Source organism: Paroedura picta, chromosome 8, assembly GCF_049243985.1.
Source record: "Paroedura picta isolate Pp20150507F chromosome 8, Ppicta_v3.0, whole genome shotgun sequence".
In the NCBI taxonomy this organism is placed as follows: Eukaryota; Metazoa; Chordata; class Lepidosauria; order Squamata; family Gekkonidae; genus Paroedura; species Paroedura picta.
In genome coordinates, this window is record NC_135376.1 from 42,304,752 (window position 1) to 42,328,108 (window position 23,357).

At 42.8% G+C, this 23,357-nt stretch overlaps 1 protein-coding gene across 1 annotated transcript in view; it reads right to left on the reverse strand.

Annotated features, from left to right (window-relative positions):
• Positions 1-23,357, reverse strand: part of ARHGEF4 (Rho guanine nucleotide exchange factor 4) — a 203,429-nt gene that overhangs the window by 9,391 nt on the left and 170,681 nt on the right. The window contains exons 8-12 of the mRNA XM_077349355.1: positions 11,324-11,503; positions 7,533-7,727; positions 6,517-6,696; positions 2,453-2,685; positions 765-894 (exon numbers count right to left, since the gene is read on the reverse strand). Of these exons, the coding sequence (XP_077205470.1) occupies positions 765-894; positions 2,453-2,685; positions 6,517-6,696; positions 7,533-7,727; positions 11,324-11,503 (918 nt within the window). The remainder of the gene's footprint in view (positions 1-764; positions 895-2,452; positions 2,686-6,516; positions 6,697-7,532; positions 7,728-11,323; positions 11,504-23,357) is intronic.

Genomic DNA, 23,357 nt, shown 5'->3' on the forward strand with positions numbered 1-23,357 from the left:
CAACCAAGTATAATTTTAAAACAAAACTGGGCAGATTTGCCACACTCAATGCATTTCTACACAGAAAACAATTTTATTTGTAAAAGCTTTTCAGGCTCAGTCCTAAACACATTTACTTGAAAAGAAATCCTGATGATTTCAATGAAACTTAATCCAAGTAAGCATCCATAAGAGTGCAGCTTCATGTCATTGTCTTCCATACAGATGCTGAACAAATACCAGGACCTGCTATTTTGAGGATGCTTGGAAACAGTTAGCTTAAAAAACAGGTTTAATATAGTCTAATTAGTCGTCATTGCAAAGAGTTATGATAAATGACCTCTTAGATGATGAGTAAAAACATTTTTACATCTGTGGCTGGCTTGTGTATGAAGCCACTCTGTCATGTGGCTAGCTTCGAATCCCACATACTGGCATAACGACCAGCTGTTATTAGGCTTCATGGGCACAAGTAGCCCCAGCGTATACAGGCCAGACAAAGAAGGGGATCTCCATGACTTCAATGGTCCTGAGCTGAACCTAGAACAAGGGCCAGAGAGTGAGAACCACCCCCCCCCCCCGTGGGATATTCAGGAGCTCTCTAAATTCCAGTCTCCATATACATGTGATTGTTTGTTAGGCATTCTCTTGCAGGATGGAGCAGTTGCAAACCCATGTTGTTAATTTGTTTTTCAAAAAGGAAAGACAAGCATGAACCCATTTGAGACTGGGGTACTTCTTTTTCATGAGGGAACATGTGGGGCCCTTTTTTCTTTTTCTTTTACCTCCCAATCATCTATGGAACTCTGCCACTGAGCAATTTTGTCTATGTTTTCCAAACGTCTCTTCCTCTCATTGATGAGTCGTGCTACGTTTTTCATGGCATTTAAAGCATCTTCCACGTCTTTAAAATCCCTAGGGTTGAAATGGATTCCATTAGACATATCAACAATAGATAGCCAAGATGGGGTGAGGGCAGGCCTCTACTGCAAAGCATGGAGACAAGCAAACAAATCTATGTTGTGGGGGGAAGGGAAATAACATTTACCCCGATATGAAATATATCTGATGTTATAACAGACAGTTTGATCCCCCCAGTTGTCCTGCAGACGCAAGATGGAGGAAGGATGCCTCCTGAACCCCAACCCCCAACCCTGTTTTGGATTGTAGTAACTGTGCAAACAAAAAGGCACATGTGATAGGACCAAAATTCAGGGGAGTTGGATGAGATCATCCTTCACCTTCCTTGTGCCAGCATTAAGGCTGGGAAGAGCCACCCCTCAATTTTAATGCTTTCCTCATCTGCTGAATGGGGACATTATGGGGATAATGTGAAACTGCAAGATACAATTTATTTCACTTATGCTTGCAACAAATTATGTAATATCTCTCTCTGGCGAAGCACATTTTTGCATCAGCTGTGCACCAGACTGCAATTCAGAGTAATTACTATCTAGCACTATGTCCCAATGCTCTACAGGGGATCTAGAGAGATGCTCACATGTTATTTTCCCCCACCACACTATTCCCACAACCAAGAGGCACAAATGCACTTCATTATCCTTTACCTGTTCTATTACTAAGCAGCAACTGATGTCTGGAAGAGGGTGTCTTCCGTAACTAGCACCCATTGCTGCCCTCACCATTTCTGGCTTCTATCTTGTATAATTTTTGTTGTATCAACTCTTAAGCAGGCCCAGCCCCCACCTTGTCCATGCATACACATCTACAAGAACTTTCCTACTTAATTTCCCATCAGTTTCCAGTTGCCTGTCTGTGAGCTGGAAAACTGCTGCAAGACTTCCCCTCGTCTAAGGGCACTACTAAAGACTAGAATGGGGAAAGAGTACCTATAAACCAAAATGGGCCCTAGATAAACTCAGAGAACCATGGGTGGGATGGACCTCCAAGAACAAATCTGTTGCTTCCTTCCCCTTCTTGCCGCTGCCTCAAAAAGATGATGCTGAGCAACAGGAAGTCTTCTGAAATAGCATGAGATGCCGTGCAAGTGAGAAGAGGAAATCTTCTATACAAACTCCACAAGCACAAGGAGTGGAAGTTTCCACCGCTTCCTTCTTGTCTCCCTACATGCAATAGGGAAGGCAGCAAAGATCCATTTGGTAACTCTGCCCTATGCCCTAGATTTGTTACAGAGTGTTACCTCTAAGCTGTACATGTGAGTGGCTGCTCATTAACATAGGAAGCTCTGGAGGCATGCAGGGTCTTGCACTGTCCATTGCCCATTTTAACATTACAGCAGGTGTATTCTGCTCAGGATGTGAACTGCTCTGCTCAGTAGGGGTGGAGGGTGGAATTAGAGGGAGCAGTGGTTACAGATCTATCTTTCTTTGTTACACAGTTTCTGGGGGAAACTTGTTCAAATGGCTGTACAGACGTTGTGTACACTAGTCATAATGATGGAATGGGCTCAGATGAACGCACTTCCTGGCTTCTAATCTGAAATTCTCTTTACCTATGCTGTGGGTTTGTGTACTTCAGCAGTTCTGCAAGCTGCAGTGGGTACTTGCAAATTTTCTGCACTGGAGTCAGGAGGAAGCCATCCAGAGAGATGTCAATCATCTTCTGAAGCAGCCGACAAGCTTCAAAGAAATAGACGTACTTGCTCACTTTGGTGAGTCGGGAAAGCTCTGCGCAGGCATTGGGGTGGTTGTTGCAGTACTCAGAGTAGATCTGGAATTCATTTTGCTGAATTGGAAGACAAAAGATGATATTATAAGAACATAAGAACCTTGCTGAATCATACCAGTAGTCCATTCCATCCAGGATCATGCTTCGCTCAGTGGCCCACCAGCTACCCTGAAAGTCTTCTGATTTTTGCAGCAACAGACTAGCAGAGCTACTCTCCTGGAATGACTTCTAACATGCCACTCATTATGTGCACACACATTAGTAGTTTTCGTGTCACTCACTGTAGTGCATACACACTTAAATGGTTTCTAATTAGTACCTTTTCAACCAGGTACTCACATTCCTTGTATAAGCAACGAGCAAGAGATGGGGAATGGAGGCAAATGCCAAGGCTGTGCTACATTAGCTCTGAACCTGTGTCCAATTCCTTTGAGAGCTAGAGGCAAACTTTTGTGCCTGCCTTTCTTGAACTGCCAAGTGCCTCCCTGTGCCCCTTTTGAGGGGGCCCAGTGTCTGCCTCTGCCCATTCTGAAAATTTTGCCTCTAAAATTAATACCCTTTCCATTATCTGCTTCCGTTAGCAGGGAACATACTTTGGGTGAAGAGTGCAGCTCCCAGAAATTTCATCCCAATTGGATACAAAACAAAGACATTGCTTCCAGGTTTTTAAAAATCTATTTATTTTTTGCTTTTAATTGACTTGAAAACTGGAACCCTCTCTGATATTTGCCTGAAACTTGGCAGGAAGAACCCTTGGAGAAGAAATACGGTCCATGAAAATTTCAACCTAATTGGATGGGAAACAGACAAGTTACAGGAAACTGTGTTCCCCTTTGGAATCTGATTTGCATTGAAACCAACTGAAAAACAATGATAAAAACAAATTAATGTAATAACAGATGAAATGAAAATAAACACAATTTTTAAAAATTGTAAAAAAACATTGCAAAAAATAGTACACATACTTTCATTTCTCGTCTGTTATTATTCTCATCTGAACATGACAATTGAAAATGATTGTGTTTGAATTGACACTGGATGGTAGAGCAATTAATCTGCGAAGACTCATTCACACACACAAATAGTCACTTGATGCAGCAGCCAAACAATGACTGACATGCTGGAAGGTTCTCAAGTAACTGAGTATTGTTATTTTAATGAAAGAATACCTCAAGACCAATTCAAGCACAATATTATCCACTGGAATGCAAATTTATATCTAGGGATGGGCAGGAACCGGCTCATGAAGTATAGGTTGGCTGGTTCATGGTTCACAAAATGGCATTCATGGAAGAACGCCTGTCATGAACATTTACACTAACTTTGGTGCTGTTTGTGGTGATTTGTGAATGGATACATTTCCAAACAGACTGTCTTTGCTCAGTTAAACTGTTTACAAAACTCTAATGCAAATGGGGGGAGGGGGAGATGCTCAAGGCTTGGAAACACCAATAGGAAACTTCCAAGGCATAACAATCACTAAAGGTAAAGGTAAAGGTATCCCCTGTGCAAGCACCGGGTCATGTCTGACCCTTGGGGTGACGCCCACTAGCGTTTTCACGGCAGACTCAATACAGGGTGATTTGCCAGTGCCTTCCCCAGTCATTACCGTTTACCCCCCAGCAAGCTGGGTACTAATTCTACCAACCTCGGAGGGATGGAAGGCTGAGTCAACCTTGAGCCAGCTGCTAGGATCGAACTCCCAGTCTCATGGGCAAAGCTTTCAGACTGCATGTCTGCTGCCTTACCACTCTGCGCCACAAGTGGCTCTTACAACAATCACTACTGGCTGCCAATAACAGAGCTCTAAGCCAACTTTTTCCCTGTGTTCACACCGATTACCTTGGCTGAGGACGCACATTTTTATGCTGACAGAGGATGAAGAAGGAGAACTGTTGGAGTGGGTTTGCGCCTCTCCAGATATAGGTGTGGCACATCTGGCACTCTGCAATACAGGACATGTTTCCAAACTGGGGACCCAAAATTGGAAACCCAGCTGCTTTCTGGCACTGGGTGGGCTGAGAGGGTTTATGGAGGGGTGTACTTGAGGTGGGAACAACAAAAGGGTGTTGGGATGTGGAAGGGGAGGATGCTTCCCCCCCTAAAGTGCTGTTGTCAAAGTCCTTCTTTCCAGAGAGTGCTAGCAACTGCTGGTGTCTCTTAATTGTGCTGCTAACGACTCTTCTGCCTTTGTGAAGAGTCCCAGGAACAGATCAGGAAAGGAGGCTTGGTGATGCCATGGTGATGCCCTGCTACGGTTGGGCTTCAATGGCCTGCCAGGATTGGCTTGGTGCTCGGGGACAGGGCCCTGTAGTACACAGGAGATGGAGGACTTCTTCCCTCCATGACAGGCACCCTTTGCACTTGTTTTTACCCTCATGGCACACAGAGTTGTTCATACTCACAAAGGATGGGAGGGTATAAATGTAGGAGACTTTTTTTGGGGGGGGTCTGTAACTGGAGTCCCAGAAACGTCATCTGCCCCCATCCAATACATCTTAACATCCAATATGGAAGCAACCCTAAAGGCACAACTATTACTTAGGAACATACTTGAAATAATCCTTCTGTATTATTTCAGTGTTCAAACGTAATCAACACTTCGATCCATAGCTGCTGGGTTGCACAAGACACTGTAAACAGCTTTTGTTTATTATGCAGGACAGTTTGCATCAATTTGCATCACCAATCACTTTAAATGGAAAACTCTGATTTCCACTGGTCAGAGAAGAAGAGCTGTACTCCACTTTTTACTACCCGAAGGAGTCTCAAAGCAGCTTACAATTGCCTACCATTCCTTTCTGCTCAACAGATACCCTGTGATGCAAGTGAAGCTGAGAGGGCTCTGAGAACTGTGACCAGTCTAAGGTCACCCGGCTGGCTGCACATGGAGAAGTGGGGAATCACTCCAGATAAGAGACCACTGCCCTTAACCAAGCTGGGATAACTTTGGGGAACTCCATCAGAAGTCTTGTCTGCCTTTCTGCCCTTCCAAATCTGCCTTTGGAGAATTGTGGGTGGCCCAACAAGCCTAGCAGATGCTTGCTGTGCAAAAAAGAATACACTGCAATGTGTCAGCCCTTGGGGGGGGGCTGTGAGAGTTGTGGGCACTGGACATGTTTCCCTTGTTTGTCTGGTAAGGCTGGGGTGCCTATCAAGCTGCTCTCAAGGAACTTCAGGGAGCCACTGTTGGATTTGTGACTTTCTATCATTGAATTGCTAATCACTTTAAATGAAAAACTCTGAAAAAATGAAAAATAAAATTTGGTGAGGAATGGATTTACAGGGTCTGAGTTACAGCCCCCCAAAGAAGGTGCCCCCAAGAAAATGCTTTCTGAGGAAATTACAGGCACAGGTTCAGGATTTCAGTGGTCTGATGCTCAGGTTTAACTTATAATCAAGGGCCTGGCTGTCATTTTCATATTTTAAGTGTTCACATGGGTGGTCTCATCTGATATAAGTTAAAGTGTGCTGTTGATTTGCAACCAACTCAGTGACCCCAAGTTCCACATAAATGTTTTTTTTGCATTGCCTTCTCTATCATACTTGCAAAAATAAAAGGAAATAAGTGGGAGTGGGAATGATATCCAGTGAAATTTTTTTAAGTCTCAAGCTTCTACTGATCACATCATTTATCCTTTACTTTGCACAAAATATTCACGTTACTGCAGCCTTTCTATTCATCAATTGCCTTCAAGCCTTGGTGGTGAATAGCCAGCCCACCATTCAGTCTGTTCTGACATACCAGTGGGTGAAAGTGGTCACATTTTTTGTGGGTTGTTGAAATTTTAGAACCCTATTCACAAGGCCAAACTAGTACAAAGGGTTTGAATACATCAACAACCTTTTCATATTTGATCAAAGGGAAAAAATGGTTAGTCAACCTACATATTCCAGGAAGCAGGACCCAATTTCACTCAGGTGTGGGTAATCTTTGTTGAATTTTTTCTCCAATGCTTTAACAAATTTTTTCTGGCACTTGTAGATCTCCTCAATATTTCCAAATATGATTTTCAGCTGCTCCTCAGTGAACATATCCGCTCTTTTACGGCACTGCTTTATATAGCCCTGGAGAAAAGTCAGATTTTATGGGCAACTTATTTGGGTGACAAAATCAAAAGTCCATATCTATCACAGCTGTGACAGATATGGATAAACTATTCAGAAGACCACAGTCCAAGGGTACTTACAGACACAAAATGAAATCAGTGGCTACTGTGGAAACAAATGCAACCCAAGAATTTCCGAGTTCTATTTTCAACATGCACAGACTATGTGGAAGTTAAAACCTCTGCTGATGATAAGAAGTCAAAAACCCAGCACAGCAATAGTAGTTGTATAAAAGTAATGAAGTTAAGTCCAGCTGCTTTTGCAGATCTGAAAGTCATATTCAAAAGCAACACTCAATAATTTAAAAAAGCTCAGCATTAAAAGGCATTAAATACCAATTTGTAAATTACTCTGATTTGCTAGCTTACAAAATCTAATGAATGGAAACTTCCCAGGATCTGACCTTGGTTCAATTTTGTTACTGAGGGACATATTGGACAATTTGTTTTAATTATTTGGGGGGAAATAAGCCAACAGTAGGACAAAGGTATAGTATTTAGGCAGTGGCCAGAGACACACAGAATCTCACTGTTTTAACCAAAGTCCTTTACACTGCAGAAGCAGGCAAACAGTGTAATCCTAAACAGATTTACAGCCAACCAAACCCAAGTGTTAAGTTTGCTTAGGGTGGCATGTAGTTATGCCATAGTCAGATTTAAAAGTTTCAATGATGATCCTGAAATCTTCCAAAAACTCCACGTTCCAGTCCTTTACTGTGGTTTGAAAATTCGGTGTATGTGCTTCTTTGCCCAGGATGCTATGGCTACACACGTTTTTCCTCATGCCTTTATTACCTCACAGATGTCCTTCAGGTGTTTGATGTAATCTCTCTCTGTGCTTAGGATCTCATTAATAACGTTGGTCCTCATCTGATCCTTGGTTGTTTGCCCTACCATGTAACGGTGGGCAGTATTTTGAGAGTCTTCTTCCCTGCCATCCTCTAACTTCAGAGGATAGTCTTCCATTGGTTCATCCTGGTTCACTCGGAGCTGCATCAAATACAGGAAGATTCTCATGACATTATTACTTTAGGGTTCTCTGCTTTTTGAATTCCTAAGTGCTGTCTTTGATCATACAAGACAAAAGTAGCATAATTTTTTCCACTCTCCCATACAAAATTGCTCTTGCTGCTGTTGAGATCCCACTTGCTACAAATCTAAAGTCCTTCAAAAATACTGTTTGCAGTTATTTTTGGAATATGGTTCCCATTCAAAGGGATTGCCACTAGAATTAACTGTGGGCAGTCTTCATTCATGCATTTGTCTATTTAGAAAACTTATAATCCTATCTAAGGCAACTCAAAAAGTAAACCAATGCCATCAAATCATAACAGCAGCATAAAAACCACCAATAACAAAGAGCCATAAAAACAAGCCAAAGTACAAAGTATAAAACAGACTAAAAGGGAGACTACTAAACAGCCCTCCAGTGAAAAGCAAACTATAAACCCTGTTTTAAAATATTGAATCCCATAGTCCTGGCCCCCACACCTGGTGGAATGAGCTCCCAGAAGAGCTGTGAGCCCTGCGGGTTTTACCAGCTTTCCGCAGGGCCTGTAAAATGGAGCTCTTCCGCCAGGTTTATGGTTGAGGCCAGCACTTCAAGGGAAGAGCTGAACCCCCCCAGGGCTACTCTTGGCGGTGATGTGACCATTGGCTCCATGCCCTCTGGGATATGAGTGGGTTATGTAGTGTAGTTCCACCATCGCTTGGGGTTGTGTTGGATTCTTTTGTAGGCTTTTGAACTTTTAATGTATTAGGGGTTTTTATTGGGGATTTTATATGTGTTGTAATCCGCCACGAGCCTTATGGGAGTGGCAGGCTAAAAATCTAACAACAATAATAATAACAATAATAATAATAGTGATAAAAACTGGGTAAAAAGAAATGTTTTGATCTGGTGCCTAAAAAGGAGGCAGGCAGGCATCAAGTGAGTTTCAAGGGGTAGAATAGATACTCCAGCTACACATCAGCTTTGTTGGAGACAAGGGGTTCAGTAATCATCAATTTATTTTCCTCAGCACAATTTTTTTTATTACTGAACAAATTGGTACATTTGTTTATGGTGGGAAAATGGAGGGAATAACTGGGACAGGAGGAAATCTCTTGTTGGCTATTAAATTCTGAACGTTCTAATGATCCGGACAAAGTGTTGAGCTCACAGAATTCCTGCAACAGATAGGAACTTTGTTATATTCTAAGTGGAATTTGTATTAGCTGAGGAAGGCAAAAAGGGTTTGTCATTAGAGACAAGAGGTTTTGTGATAGTCTTGAACCACTTATCTATAACACAGGTAGACTGGGAGGGTCTTTACACTTCAAATGGAAATTGGAGCTCAGATAATTCTACCCTTCTGAGCATCATTGTGACAGAATAACAGGATATTTTTATTTCTTTTCAATGTCAGTAACATTTCAAGCAGGTATTTTAAAAGTTCAGAATCCAGTTGTAGCCCTTAAGCAGGATCTCTCAACCTTTTCAAACTGGCCACAAGATGACAGTATAGCAAGAATGGGCACCAAAGTATCCCATGTTTTTAAGTGGGACCAATTTTATAAAGTGCTTAAAACCCAGTCCTGAGGGGAGATTTTCTCTCATTGGAACTTTCAGTACAGCTCCTTCACATTTGATATCTGTACTTCTCCTGTAAGAATTACTCCTCCTGATATTCATTTTGCATGCGTTTAGAGAAGTCCAAAAGGACAATCAGTCAAACAGTCAGCCGTTTCTTTTGCCACACATATAATGCAATTCTCAGCGCTTCTTAATCAGTCAGCAGAAGGCTGAACTGCACAATTTGTGACTTGGTCATATTTATTTATTTATTTATTTATTTATTTATTTATTTATTCATTCATTCATTCATTCATTCATTCATTCATTCATTCATTCATTCATTTACTGCCCTGACTGGCTGCCTACTTCAGAATAAGGATCTAGGCTTGTCAGCTGTAAGCTTGGCAAATCCAAGGAGGTTTGGGGACAGGGGACAAGGAGTGGGAGCATTACTCAACATGGTAAATAACACAGAGATCTGGAGAAGTTCTTAGTGCATTGAACAACTGGTAACAGCACTTCTGGCTCTTCATCCAGTCTGGTCTTGGAAGCAAGCAGGGGTCACAACATATAAGGCCCTACATTCTAATCAGTCTTAATCTTTGATTGGAAGGGACTTAGCATTAGAAACAAAAAGGAAGTTCCTTATTGTTTAATAACTTCTAGACAGAGGTCAGGTGAATAAGGGTGGGCAGGGGTTTGGAAAAACGTTTGGGCTATTCATAGAAATGGGGGGTGAAATTGTATAAAAATATGAAACTGAAACCCACCCTTTATCTCTATGCTGAAATGGTTTATAGTAGAGAGCAGAGTGACTACAAGTTCAACTCTGTATCTGAAGAAACTATGATGACTCCTTTGCGACTGTTCCTCCTTGGTGCCATTCAACCAATTTGAGTACCTAAGACTAAATTATTGGTCTCCAGCAACCATTTGGCGGCTTTTCTGGCTAGGGCTTGGAGGTGATCAGGGAAGCTAACTGTTTCCTTCTCCTTATGGAGAGTATCTTCCCACATTTGTAGAATTAGAAGGTTCCATTTTCAAGTCAGCCAGATAGACTCAAGATGGGCCCACTCTCTGTACTTACAAACTTATAGACAGACACCCTCCCAAGAACCCTTGGAGCACTGCAAGGTTCCTTAGACTTCAATTTGAGAAACAAACTAAATCTTTTTCCACAACATCTTATGGGAAACATAGTATTTCCACAATTTCTTCACTTATAAACACATAAGAAAATAAGAGGAGCTTAGCTGGATCAAAACAAAGGTCCATATAGTTCATTATCCTGTTTTTCATGGCAGCCTACTGGGTGCCTCTGTAGACTCACAGGCATGGCATGGAGACCAAAAACTTCCTATGATATTGCATCCCAGTAAGTAGGAATATAGACTTTAAATACAGTGGTTCCATTCTGAGATCATGATTAAATAAGTTTATTCACTTATTCAGCCCTGTGAATGGAATAAAAAAATGGAATTTTGGTTGTAAGTGTGGGCAGGGAATTACCTTGATTTTTTAAAATTTGGTACAACACCTGGCTCCTTCCTGGACTTATTTATTTGTTTAAAAAATGAAAACATGTCTCAATTCTGTGCTGTGAGCAACAACTACTCCTCATGATGGTGTCTCGCATAAGCTATAGCTCTAACCCCCAGAAATTTTTTATTCATTCACATACACAAATACTGCTTGCTCTTGAACGTAGGCTGTCTATTCAATCTTTCCTCCTACTCAAGCTGAGGAAAGAAGAAAAGGGGATGTGAAAAACATGCCTTGCTAACCCCTTCTGTACAATCAATGACACATATTAATGGAGAAGCTATGCTGGCTTTACCACTCAGGTTCACAGCTACTCCCACATAAAGGGAAGAGAGGCGCAGTGATGGTTCAATCAGCACTCATACCCACTGTCTGCTGCAGATTGCTATGTGATATTTTCAAATGCATCAGATCCTGGTAACAAGCAATTACTTGGACTGAAGAAAAAATCTTGTTAACATGCAGAATAGAAAACACACAGACCTACCCGTACAAAGCTGGCTGGGAACCAGCCCTCGCTGTCCATTATCCTGCCCCACCACCATTCCTTGTTAGTGGCATCCATTACTTCAATGACATCACCAGCCTTGAAGCCCAGCTCTTGGTCATCCATAGTAACATGATCCCAGAGGGCCTCTGCGTAGACCACACCTCCATCACTGATGAGCTGGAAGAGAGCAAGAAGACATGTCCAGACATTACCAATGAAGTATCCTTCTGGAGGAGACTGATGTAATGGATTATGGCCCTTTATGCACTGGTCTTTTTCTTCACTTCCACTGTGTATTTCCATCAGGTTTTCTTTTTTGAACTCCATTTCACCCCACTTTCCCTGTGTACATGCATGGGGCTTTCTTTTTCATTCTCCATGGATTTTCCTCCCTTCAATGTTCAATTTGCTTTTCATTCACTGTTTCCCTCCACTGTTTCATGGAGGTTTCTCACCTTGCTTCATTCCCAAAGTGAAGGTAATTCAAAAGCAAAACTGACCAATAAGGAGGAGACTAACCATGCTCCCCCCAAAAAAAACTCTTCAGTACATCTACACTATCCCATTGAAATGCAGAATACATACTCTGCAATTGCAAAGATAAGATCAGATTTTAAAAAGTGCAGAGTGCAGACACAAGATTTGAATTAAAGACATATTGACTCCAATTCAGTGATAATCAGAAGTAAGCTGTGCATGCAGAAAGGACCTATCACAAGATCCAAGGCTTTGGGATTCCCTGGCTAGGAATGTGGACCATTAGAAGAAGGAAAGTGTAACCTACCCACCTCCAACTAAGATGTAATGCATCTAGGCCTAGACCTGGGGTAGTCAAACTGCGGCCCTCCAGATGTCCATGGACTACAATTCCCATGAGCCCCTGCCAGCATTCGCTGGTAGTGGCTCATGGGAATTGTAGTCCATGGACATCTGGCAGGCTGCAGTTTGACTACCCCTGGCCTAGAATGATTAATTTTCCTTTATATCATTTCTCCCCAGGGGGAATACAGAATGGCTTCTGTCATTCTTCTCTGTGCTACTTATCTTCACACCAATACTATAAGAGTGTGCAACTAGCCCAAGATCACTCAGCAAGCTTCCATGGCAGAGTCAGGATTCAACCCGGGGTCTCCAATCTTAGTTTAACACCCCAATCGCTATAGCACACTAGCTGGCAGATATCTCCCTAGGATCATCCTGAGGAGAATACTGGTGAGTATTGCCACAGACTTTGTGTTCCATTAGGCACCAAGACTGTTCCAACAACAACAGCAATTCATCAGTCATTTCCTTCTTGGTACTCTGATTCATTTCCACTGTGTTTGTGCTACAGAGAAACTCAATGGATTATGGCACAGGGATGAAAGAAAAAAAATAGGGTCAATTTATTAGCATTTGGGAATCTCAGCCATCTTCTTCTGTATCAAAGATCATTTGTAGGGCACAATATATGTGCTGCAGCTGCAACCAAGGACGAATTAATACACATGTATTGAGATGTCAAAGTAATATAAGATAAATTGCCCCCTCTTTGACCTTGCCTTTCCCTGTCTCATTAATCTTTAGAAACAAATGATTCACTTCATTTACCTACAAATTTTCTTTTCCGAAGTCTACCTATTCACATGTACATCACAGACTTAATCATTCATATTCCCTTGCCTGACAGCCTTGTAACCCTGTTCACACATTACAGTGAATAGACACACATCCTTGTATATCTGCATACTTATGTAAGAAAGAACCAGTGCACGTTCACTTTACAAATGAAACTGGGAGCCAGTACCTGGATAAATGTGGGGCTTCAATCACACATTAGGCTGCAGGTGCATTGACTGTAACATGAGAGTTTCTCGATGCATATACAGGGGGAAATCAGTGTACACGCTTGTGCTTGTGTGTTAAATTTAACTTCCAAAGAGAGCTTCTGCCTAATCAAACTCCCACAGATTCAAAGTCAACTGGAAGGAATAATTTGTATCAGTTCTTTTTACCCAGACCCTTCTCAGTCCTGCTTTAGAAAAAAAATTCAAATTACGATACACTTAAATGCTCCACAGCAGGATTTAAAAGCATAACAAGGTAGGTACCATACTGTATGTTAACTTATAAATGCGGATGAGCTTTTTACCAAGTATGGGATTAACACATGCAATTAATCAGAGAACTGTTGTGGTACCATTTCCTCAGGTTCAATCTCATGGTTCAGTTAGCAAGGGTAATAAAAATGCTCTGCAGAAAGTCTGTTTTGCTGTACAATCATCCCATTGTGCCGTAAACTAATGAGACAAACATAACTTGAGAAGCCACATCAGAGAGACATGAAGTGAAGAAAATCTAAAAATCTAGCACACTTTAGGAAAGGCATATGATGGATACCAAAGGTATGGTTCAAAGAATGTATACCTAAGGGGCTTCATAAGTAAATGTACTGTTCTACCACTAGACATGTGATGAAGGCCGTTCTAGGCAGTCAATTTACTGTGTAGACAACATGCTGCGGAGACCCTCTTGTTATAGGCTATCCAAACATGTTTTCCATAGTGAATGTATTGCTTGTGGAGGGAATCCAAGTAAAATTTTCCCTCCTTCCAAATCACAGTTTAGTGTTGCTGAGTGTCCGTCCTGCATGATAGATATTGTGAGAGTGTCATGGTACCAGCTGCACGTGAATGACCCAAGTCATAATGTTCCAACAGAAACACTGCTCTAACCTTCTAAAATGAAAATCAGAATCACAACCTGGCATCCCTCAGCAGGACTACCCCCTCCCAAGCAGTAGCACCCCACCATTTAATGAGCCTAATGCTGTGCATGCCTCCTCTCCATTGTTGGGGCACATACAAGTCATACAATAGTAGCAATGGGAGTGGGGGGGGGAGCGCTAGATGCGCCCTTTCTCCAGAATCTAGTTTAATATGTGCTGTGCTAAGCACTGAATTGTGAGCCATCTCTATAGTCAAGGGATGCTGCTCTCCTACAGGTGCAACAATTCAGTAATAACTAGATCTGAATATGAAAATGTAGTGGTGTATGGTAGAGAAGACAGTGAATGTTAGGGTCAAATAAGTCACAACACAGGGCGGTCCAACTGAGGGTATTTAACTCCCCCCAGTGCTATTTTCCCAATACCAATTTCCCTTCTAGAGCACCTATCTGGCAGGAAAGGTTTGTGTCCATTTTCCTTGAATGAGCAAATAGCAGCATCAGAAAAGCAGTGTGCAGAAAGTAACAGCCATTCATCCCTCCCCACAACACTGGACCAGCTCTCTCCAGTGGCTGCTTTTGTTGTGTGTGTGTTCTTTAATGAGGAAATCCTGATTGTGGATTTCTTGTATCACTTGAAATTTCATCTTTAATGTCTAGGAAGTGAAGGACAGGATATACATTGCACTGCTTTTTCTGTTACTCATTACTGTTTGCAACTATGTTAAGAGAACCTAAGGAAGAGGGCCTTCCACTTATTTCATATAGGGTTGTCATCTCCAGGTTGTGAAATTCCTGGAGATTCAGGTGGTAGAACCTGGAGGATGGGGCTTGGGAAGGGAAAGGACCTCTGTGGAGTATAATTCTACCATTAAAAGCAGTCATGTCCTTCAGGGGAGATGATCCCTCTCATCTGGAGATCAGCTGAACAACATTTGAGTCCAGTGGCACCTTTAAGAAATAAGAAGAGTTGGGTTCTTATACCCCAGTTTTCGCTACCCAAAGGATTCCCAAAGTGACTTAGAAGCACCTTTCCCTTCCTCTCCCAACAACAGACATCTTGTGGAAGAGCTCTAAGAGAACTGTGACTAGCCCAAAGTCACCCTGCTGGCTGCATGTAAAGCAGTAGGGAAACAAAGCCAGTTTTCCAGATTGGAACCTGCTGCTCTTAACCATTATACCATGTAAGAAGCTAAAAAGAAGCTGAGGTCCAGTGTGGTCTCTCTGGGAGGTGTTACTCAAAGATTAATTTTATTCTTTGCATTGTTGTCTTATAGGTTATGTAGTGTTTTATATTTTATCTTTTCCTTTTAACATTGTTTTGCGATACTCTATGGTTTTATGCAAATAAAAATGTATTCGTTCATTCACTACACCATGCAGGCGCCCCCAAAAGTTTTATTCTGGGTATCAGTTTTTGGGTGCACAAAAGCTGATACCCAGAATAAACTGTTATTGGTCTTAAAGGTACCCCTGGACTCAAATTTTGTTCTGCTGCTTCAGACCAAAATGGCTACCTACTTCAATGTAATGTATCTGGAGATGACTTGTAAATCCAGGAGAGCTCCAGGGCCCACCAAGGCGAGCAACCTCACTCTGCCAGGTTTCCAGTTGTGTCTGCCATCCGGATGCAACATGTGTGCCTCTGATGCCAACTGGACTCTTACTGCAGGTGTGCCAGGAACTCATTAGTATTTTTACTCTTCAGCAGCTGTCGCTAATGAGCTGCAGCCTGCTGCAATTGGCTGGCTGTGCCTTTAAAAACCTAGCTGCAACCTTACAGAGTTTTCTCTAAGCAATTCTAAGCTTACTACTGGATGTCAAAGAGTATATATATTAAAAAGATACAGTGGAAGTTGCCACAGAAGATCCTGCAAGCTAGAGCAGAACAAATATTGCCATGAGGAAGAAGTAACAGCCACTCTGGGTTAACATAATTACACTGAATCTGAGTCAATTATTCGTGTGCAAAGAAACGCAGGTTGCTGAGCTACACAGCTGTATATGCAGTTTTTCATCGGTTCTCATTTGTCTAAAGCAGTTCACCTCAGCATAATTGCCCTTTAAGCTGGCAGGCCTCAGAGAAAGCTCAAGGCGATGTTTAGAAAGATAAGAGATCGGTACACTTTATTAGGTGTGCCTTTTCTCTGCAGCGCATGAATCCTGGATGAAGGCTGTTTCAGGACACATCCTTCCTATTGAGCTTTCTGCTCATTACTGTGTCACCCTGTCCAGCAATGCTCCACTCTGACTAATGATTGCAGTGGGCTTAGACTGGGGTAACACTACATACAACAACACTGTTAGTCTACTAACTTATCACTGTAACCCCCCAACCTTGCTAAAGATATTTATGATTGCAAAGTTCTGAAAAATCAATCCTATTTCTCCCATATACATAAAGCAATCTTATGTCTAGCATGTGCTTCCATACAGATGGATGGGAGTGCAGGAGGCTCAACCATAACTCACAAATGCAAGGGAGTAATTTCTGCACGAAAGATTTGCTGTTACATCAAAATGGTTGTAGCTGCCATTAATTGTTGCAATAGGAAACACCAGTGAGGTACCTCCAGTTTCACTTTCTTTGGCAATTTTATGTTAGATGATTTCAGTAATGTCTTAAACTACAAACCAGAAGACATCGCTGCATCTCTGTTCCAATACCTGGCATCTCTAGTTCCACTGTAACTAAAAAAAGGTAAATACTTGACAACTTTAGATGTTTTGATTTTGTTTTGTTTTTGTTTTTTAATGACTATTTCACACATTTAAATCTTCAGTCATGGTAGACTCTCAGTATGGATTTTTAGGGCCAAGATAGGTGTGGAACAAACAGATCCCCTACAAATTTCCCCCACATGCTTACTGGGGAGTTAATTGAGGGCATGTATGTTAGAAATGGGGGTGATAACCCTTTCTATGCATGGTTTTTCCATCCTCAGTCACATACCCACAGAATACTCTTTGCCCATATAGGTAGGCTATAAACAAGCTGAAACTATGATTGCTAATAGGGCTCCCAACTCTGGGTGTCAAAATTCCTAGCGATTTGGGGGTGGAGCCTAGGAAGGCTGGATTTGGTGAGGGGAGGAACCTCAGTTAGGTATGGTACCACAGAGTCTGCTTTTCAAAGCAGCCATTGACACCATGGGACCTGATCTCTGCAGTTTGGGAAGTTTGGGAAGCAGGTGTACTTCCAGGATCTGCCCGGGCCTCAGCTGGAGGTTGACAATCCTACCTGGTGAGCCATCACAGAGGTTGGGGCGTGTGCTAATAACCAATAACAACTATGCCATCACAAAAACTACTGGCAGTCAAAAGCATTGTTCCTTGAAAAAACTGACACAATGGTTCCAATGTTTAAGGCTGTGAGACAGGTTGCAAAGTTACACTCAACCAGATGTATACAAATGGCGGCGGGGGGGATCAAGTTGATCATTCACACTTACGCAGTATATGATTTAAAAAGGGGAGAAGTTAATTATTCCTGATGTTGACACACAACTGGAAGGCTAAATACTTCTGAATATCAGATGAGGAGTCCCTAAACTGAAGGAGCAGGCCGTAAAGCAGAGAAGGGACAACGGAACCAAAACATGGGAAGTAAATTTAAACTGTTCCCTTGGGCATTGCTTCAGGGATAGTCAAACTGCGGCCCTCCAGATGTCCATGGACTACATTTCCCATGAGCCCCTGCCAGCGTTTGCTGGCAGGGGCGCATGGGAATTGTAGTCCATGGACATCTGGAGGGCCGCAGTTTGACTACCCCTGGCTTAGATCATAGCTGGAATAGTATATTCAGACCTGGGTATCACATTTTAAGAAAGGTTTTGTTGTTATTACAACATATAGAATAAAAAGCTGCAAATTAGAGGATGCCCCCCCCTTCTTAGCTCCAAGTAGTTTTCAACAGGCTATGGATACCAAGGGGAGCATCCGTTCTCCTACTCATGCATGGCATCCCATTCAGTCTTTTGGTCAGTGATGAAAAGGCAAGCTTGTGAAAGTGGAAGGAGGGGACTGTCCATAGGCAAGAGACCAACGGAATCTTTGAGCACCTTTGTATTCTCCCTAGCAACCTGCCCGCCTCTAATCCAAGGAAGGTCATCTTTCACGTGGGTTTCTGGGCTGCAAGGGCATGTTCCCTGACATCCTCACTGGCTACCCTGAAATTTCCCTGGGGATCTGCCAGAGCTCAGCTTCACTATCTTCTGAAAGTATCATGAGATTTAAAGAAAGGGGGGAAGTGCCAGCTTTTGGCAGGCAGAGTGAAGAAAATGAGATTTGAGCACTAATGCTTTGTTCTAATCCAATTGTCTATGGATACTTCATGCAGCTGTTGATAATTCATTTTTTTCTGCCTCTCAATGAAAGCAGCTAATTAATATTTTATAGGCAACAGCCATGAAAATTATTTTAACATCCATACTATTTTAACATCCTCATTGTATACACAGAACACTGCAGACAACGGGATATGTGTAGCCTGGAAACCTCATGCGTTCCTCAGAGCCTCCAGGCGGAAATGAATGCCATAAAGATAATTCCTTGAAAAATATACTGCATGTTTGTACTGCCCATTCAACTGAAACTATTATCCTCATTTAATATTCTCAACATAAGACAAATAATGAGACTCTACACTTTTATTCATTTGATTCAAAGGAAGAGTTTTAATTAATGGCTGGTGCTTTCACTGACTGACAGCCCTACAAAATAAGCATATTTCCTTCCCAAAATATTTAAAAGCTATTGATAAATACAAGCTAAAACTCTATGACATAGAAAACTTAAATTGTCTAAAGCCTTAAATCAGCTTAAACGTTTAAGCTCATCCAGCACCCATAAAGGGCCCTAAACGGCCACACGTGATCTTCTGCCCTGAAGTGGCCTCAGTGCAGGTTAACATGTTATTTCCCACCCAGCCCCTCCCAATTCCTTCCATTCAGCACTAGGGGATTAAGCGACTGCAGAGGTAACCAAAAGCACCCTATTAAGCAGAGTGACATCCTTATGGCCCCGTGAATGGACTTAGAAGAGCAGAACTCTGGTTAGGATGGCACGATATAAAACAATTACAACATGAAACTTTTCACTACTTCATAGAATAATTTTACTAATGACAGAGACTAAACATTCTAAACCAATGACAGTGCAATCCTATATGCAGCTATTCCAGTCAAAGCTTATTGATTTCGTTACTTAATTTGGTTAGGAGTGCTAACTTCTAATCTGGCAAACCAAATTTGATTCCCTGCTCCTCCTCCACATGCAATGAGCTGGGTGACCTTGGGCTTGCCGCAGCACTGATAAAGCTGTTCTGACCCAGCAGTAATATCAGGGCTCTCTCAGCCTCACCTCCCTCACAGGGGGTCTGTTGTGGGGAGAGGAAAGGGAAGGCAATTATAAGCAGCTTTGAACATTTACACATTGGAGGTTTTATGCCTGGCTGCAGGCTGGAGTTTTAGTCGTGGCAGGTTGCCCCCCCTCTTCCTGCACCCACATGGGGGAGCATTTGGCCTGGTGCACCTCATCCGCCCCTGATTTGTGCTCCTGCATGAGATCTGCGGCAGTGAAGTTCCCAGTGCATGAACAGTCTTTGAGACGTCTTCTGGTAGAGAAAAGCGGCATATAAGAACCAACTCTTCTTCTTCTAAAATTACTTATAGTGAAACAACACATACACATAAAGGTACTGGAAGTAGAGTGTTTCAGGGACAATTTCTCAAAATTATTGCCAGTAGATTTAAATCCTGAGAACTGAAGGGAATAAAAGGAACTCAATGTAGAGGGAAGAAGAACATTTCCTAAAGTATTTGTAATCTGCAAATTAAACACTGCTTTTACTCTCTTCTCTTTCTAGACCAGGGGTCCCCAGTATATTTCCTGCGGGTGACATGGCATCTGCCAGTGCCTTTCCTGGTGCCCATCAAATGTTCTTAGTAAGTGGGAAGGCCGGTTGGGCTCAGCAGGACTTTTGCCATTGGAGCTCTAATTGGCTGTGTGCTTTGGTTTATTTTCTTAAATTGCTTCCGCAGCAGCTGTCACCACAGTACAAGAATCTCCATTGCATTACTGAAGATGAGCCGTGTATATCCAAGAAAATGCTTTTAAGCAGCATGTTCATTTTAAACGGTGTTCTGTTAAGCAGAGCTTCTGCTTGAAATGTTGAAAAGTTTCTATTAGTTATGAATAAATTCTCTTCCTGATGTTTTCTGGTTAGCCCTTGTCTCTTTTGCGGTTGTGCCCACCCTCCTGTTTCAGAATTCCAGAAGTGTCTACAGCAGGGGTAGTCAAACTGTGGCCCTCCACATGTCCATGGACTACAATTCCCATGAGCCCCTGACAGCAAATGCTGGCAGGGGCTCCTGGGAATTGTAGTCCATGGACATCTGGAGGTCCACAGTTTGACTACCCCTGGTCTACAGGCTCAAAAAGGTTGGGGGCCTCTGCTCCAGAAGAAAAACCTACTAGTCAGTTGGAAACTGTCACTGTACCCCAACTTTCCAAGTTCGCACCCTTCCTCTGTTAGGCAAAGCTCCAAACCTGCACTGCCTTACATAAGTGTAAAACACTTCACTATTTTAAAATGAATTAATCAATTAATGAATTGTGTGGCCTGTGTCTCGTACAGCCAGGAGATCCAAGGATTGTCTGGCAGCCAGGCAGGGGATGTTCAGAGGTGGTTTGCCATTGTCGGCCTCCATGTCATGACCCTACTAGTCCTTGGAGAAACTACCACTCAAATACTAGCCAGGGTTGACCCTGCTTAGCTTCTGACATCTCACGGGATTGGGCTTGCCTGGGCTATCCAGGTCAATGTAAGCCACCAGGATGACCCATAGGAACCATATGAAACATATCCACACTGTCTGAGCATGATGTTGATATCTGATATTTTCATTGTCCGCTACTGATCCATAGATATCTAATAGAATGGTTCTTTATGCTCTTGCAGTCAGAAAAATCAGAGCCACTTCCAAAGCCTAGACAAGAAGCATTCAGAAGTGGTTTGCCATTGCCTGCCTCTGCACAACAACCTGGACTTCCTAGAAGGCCTCCCAACCACACACTAAGCATTGCCAAGCCTGCGTAGCTTCCAAGATTAGATGAGATCAGGCTGTTGTTGTTAGGTGCGAAGTCGTGTCCGACCCATCGTGACCCCATGGACAATGATCCTCTAGGCCTTCCTGTCCTCTACCATTCCCCGGAGTCCATTTAAGTTTGCAGAGATCAGGCTAGTCAGTTTATAACTGGTCAGAATGCAGGGAGAAGCAGCTTCGGAGATGGGAGAGTGGGAGCAAAGAATCTGCCCTGACCTCCAGGGGTGGCTCTCCCTGCAGTCTGGCTAGTGAGAAGCCAGTAGGAACATTTTTAAAAGACAGCTGAACACGTGGCTATGGAGCCTTGAGAGCCGGTAAGGAGGCTCCTTCTCCCTCTGTAGCCATTGGCTTAACTGCCCTTTTAAACTTTCCTGCTGACTTCTAGCCAGCCAGATTGCAAGGAGAAGCAGCGTTGGAAAGTGGAAGGGGGAAGATTCCTCTCATATAGCCCCAACCTCAGCACTGCTTTTTCTCATCCTCTTCTCATCTTCCCACTGCAGCAGTGCACGGATTTTTAACCCCTCCCCACAACTTTGTTGTTGTTGTTAGGTCCAAAGTCGTGTCCGACCCATTGCAACCCCATGGACAATGATCCTCCAGGCCTTCCTGTCCTCTACCATTCCCTGGAGTCCATTTAAGTTTGCACCACAACTTTTTAGCAGACGGTTAAGATTTTTCTGCAACCGTGGGGAGGTGTGCGTGTGGGGGGGGTTTCCCCCAAGTTTGGAGAAAAAATTAATTAGTAGATACAAATATCCACAGATGAATGCACATGTTGTTATTAGAATACTTGCTGGAACTGGGCCCACATGAGTCCTGGACTACACAGTCCTAGCCAGCACAGCTCCTGGGTTGCGTTGATTGCAACAGCTTGCCCACCGACTCCCAGGCTGCACTCCCAGGCTCTGCAGTTTCCAGGCTGCATAGCTACCACCAGACCCATCAAAACTCCTGAGCTGGGCCACTGGCAGGCTCAGGGCAGATCCTCATGCTGTACTACCGTGGTTGCTGGAACCAGTGAGGCTCCCTGCTTCTGCCACTAACAACCATAGGCTAGTGCATTCTCTGGGCTTTTGAAAATAATGCTACTTTACTTTGGGTTGAATTTACCCTTCCATGTATTTTGGAACATTTCAGGTTTTTCTGCAAACCTGAGGATCCCAAAGTTTGCAGAAAAATCTGTTTAACATCCGTGTGGTCCTGATCTGTACCTTTAGCTATTTGCAGATATATATTTACATTTATTTTTCTTTGTGACTAAACAACTAATTTATTTCTGTTCTGGTGATCTACATTCTTCTATTCTTTGCACACTGAGGCACATGACCAATGCAGCATCATTTCAGGGCAAAACAGCATAGCAGAAATCAGGAGTGAACTCACAAGTTAAAGTGGATCGGGAGCAAGCCAGGCTGAAAGGCTCCTGCAGTGCTACCAGCCAGCACTTGGTGGCAGAACACGCAGAGGCAACAGGAGAGTAGACGCCTGTCACTTGACATCATTTGCTCCTGCAGCTCTAGAAAAACTACTGGGGTGTGGCTCTGCTTGCTCCTGCCTGCCAGTGGCCTTCCAGGGCAGTGGCCCACTGGGAATTTCCCCTGAAAGCTCAATGGCCTGTCCACCTCTGGCAGGAACCCTTCAGTGCTTCCTGAGACCATGAGTGTCTACTCCGTGTTTGTGAAAACCCTGGTTCAGCTGTTAGTTTTAAGAGATGGTATGAACAGCTAAACAAAATAGTTTAAAAGACAACAGCAATTAGCTCCATTATTTGTAGTCTACTGTAGGCTTAACATGCTCATGGCTGTAGCGCAAATACAAATACTTCTCCATCCATCTCATTTTGTACGTTATTCTCAACCATGTCATGAATGCTTTGACTCAAAATAACAGCAGATCCAAAGAATAGCTGATAGCATCGTTTATTCATTTCAAAACATGCTCTTCAAGCATCCATCCCAGTGCCTTGGAGCTGGGGAATAAATCAGCAAGACAGCAGATAATGATCAGGACCCCTTTTATAGAACAGAGTTTAGCCTGGGAGTATGAACTAAAGTCAACAAATAGCTGCCTTCACATTCTTTCACACTTGGCAAAAGTATTTTGGAAATGGCCTAAACAAGGGGCTCATGGGACTAATTTTGTCATGGGGTGAAAAGAAAAGGAACATTCTTTCATTGTGAACACCATCCACATTGTGAACATCATACCATGGTCTATCC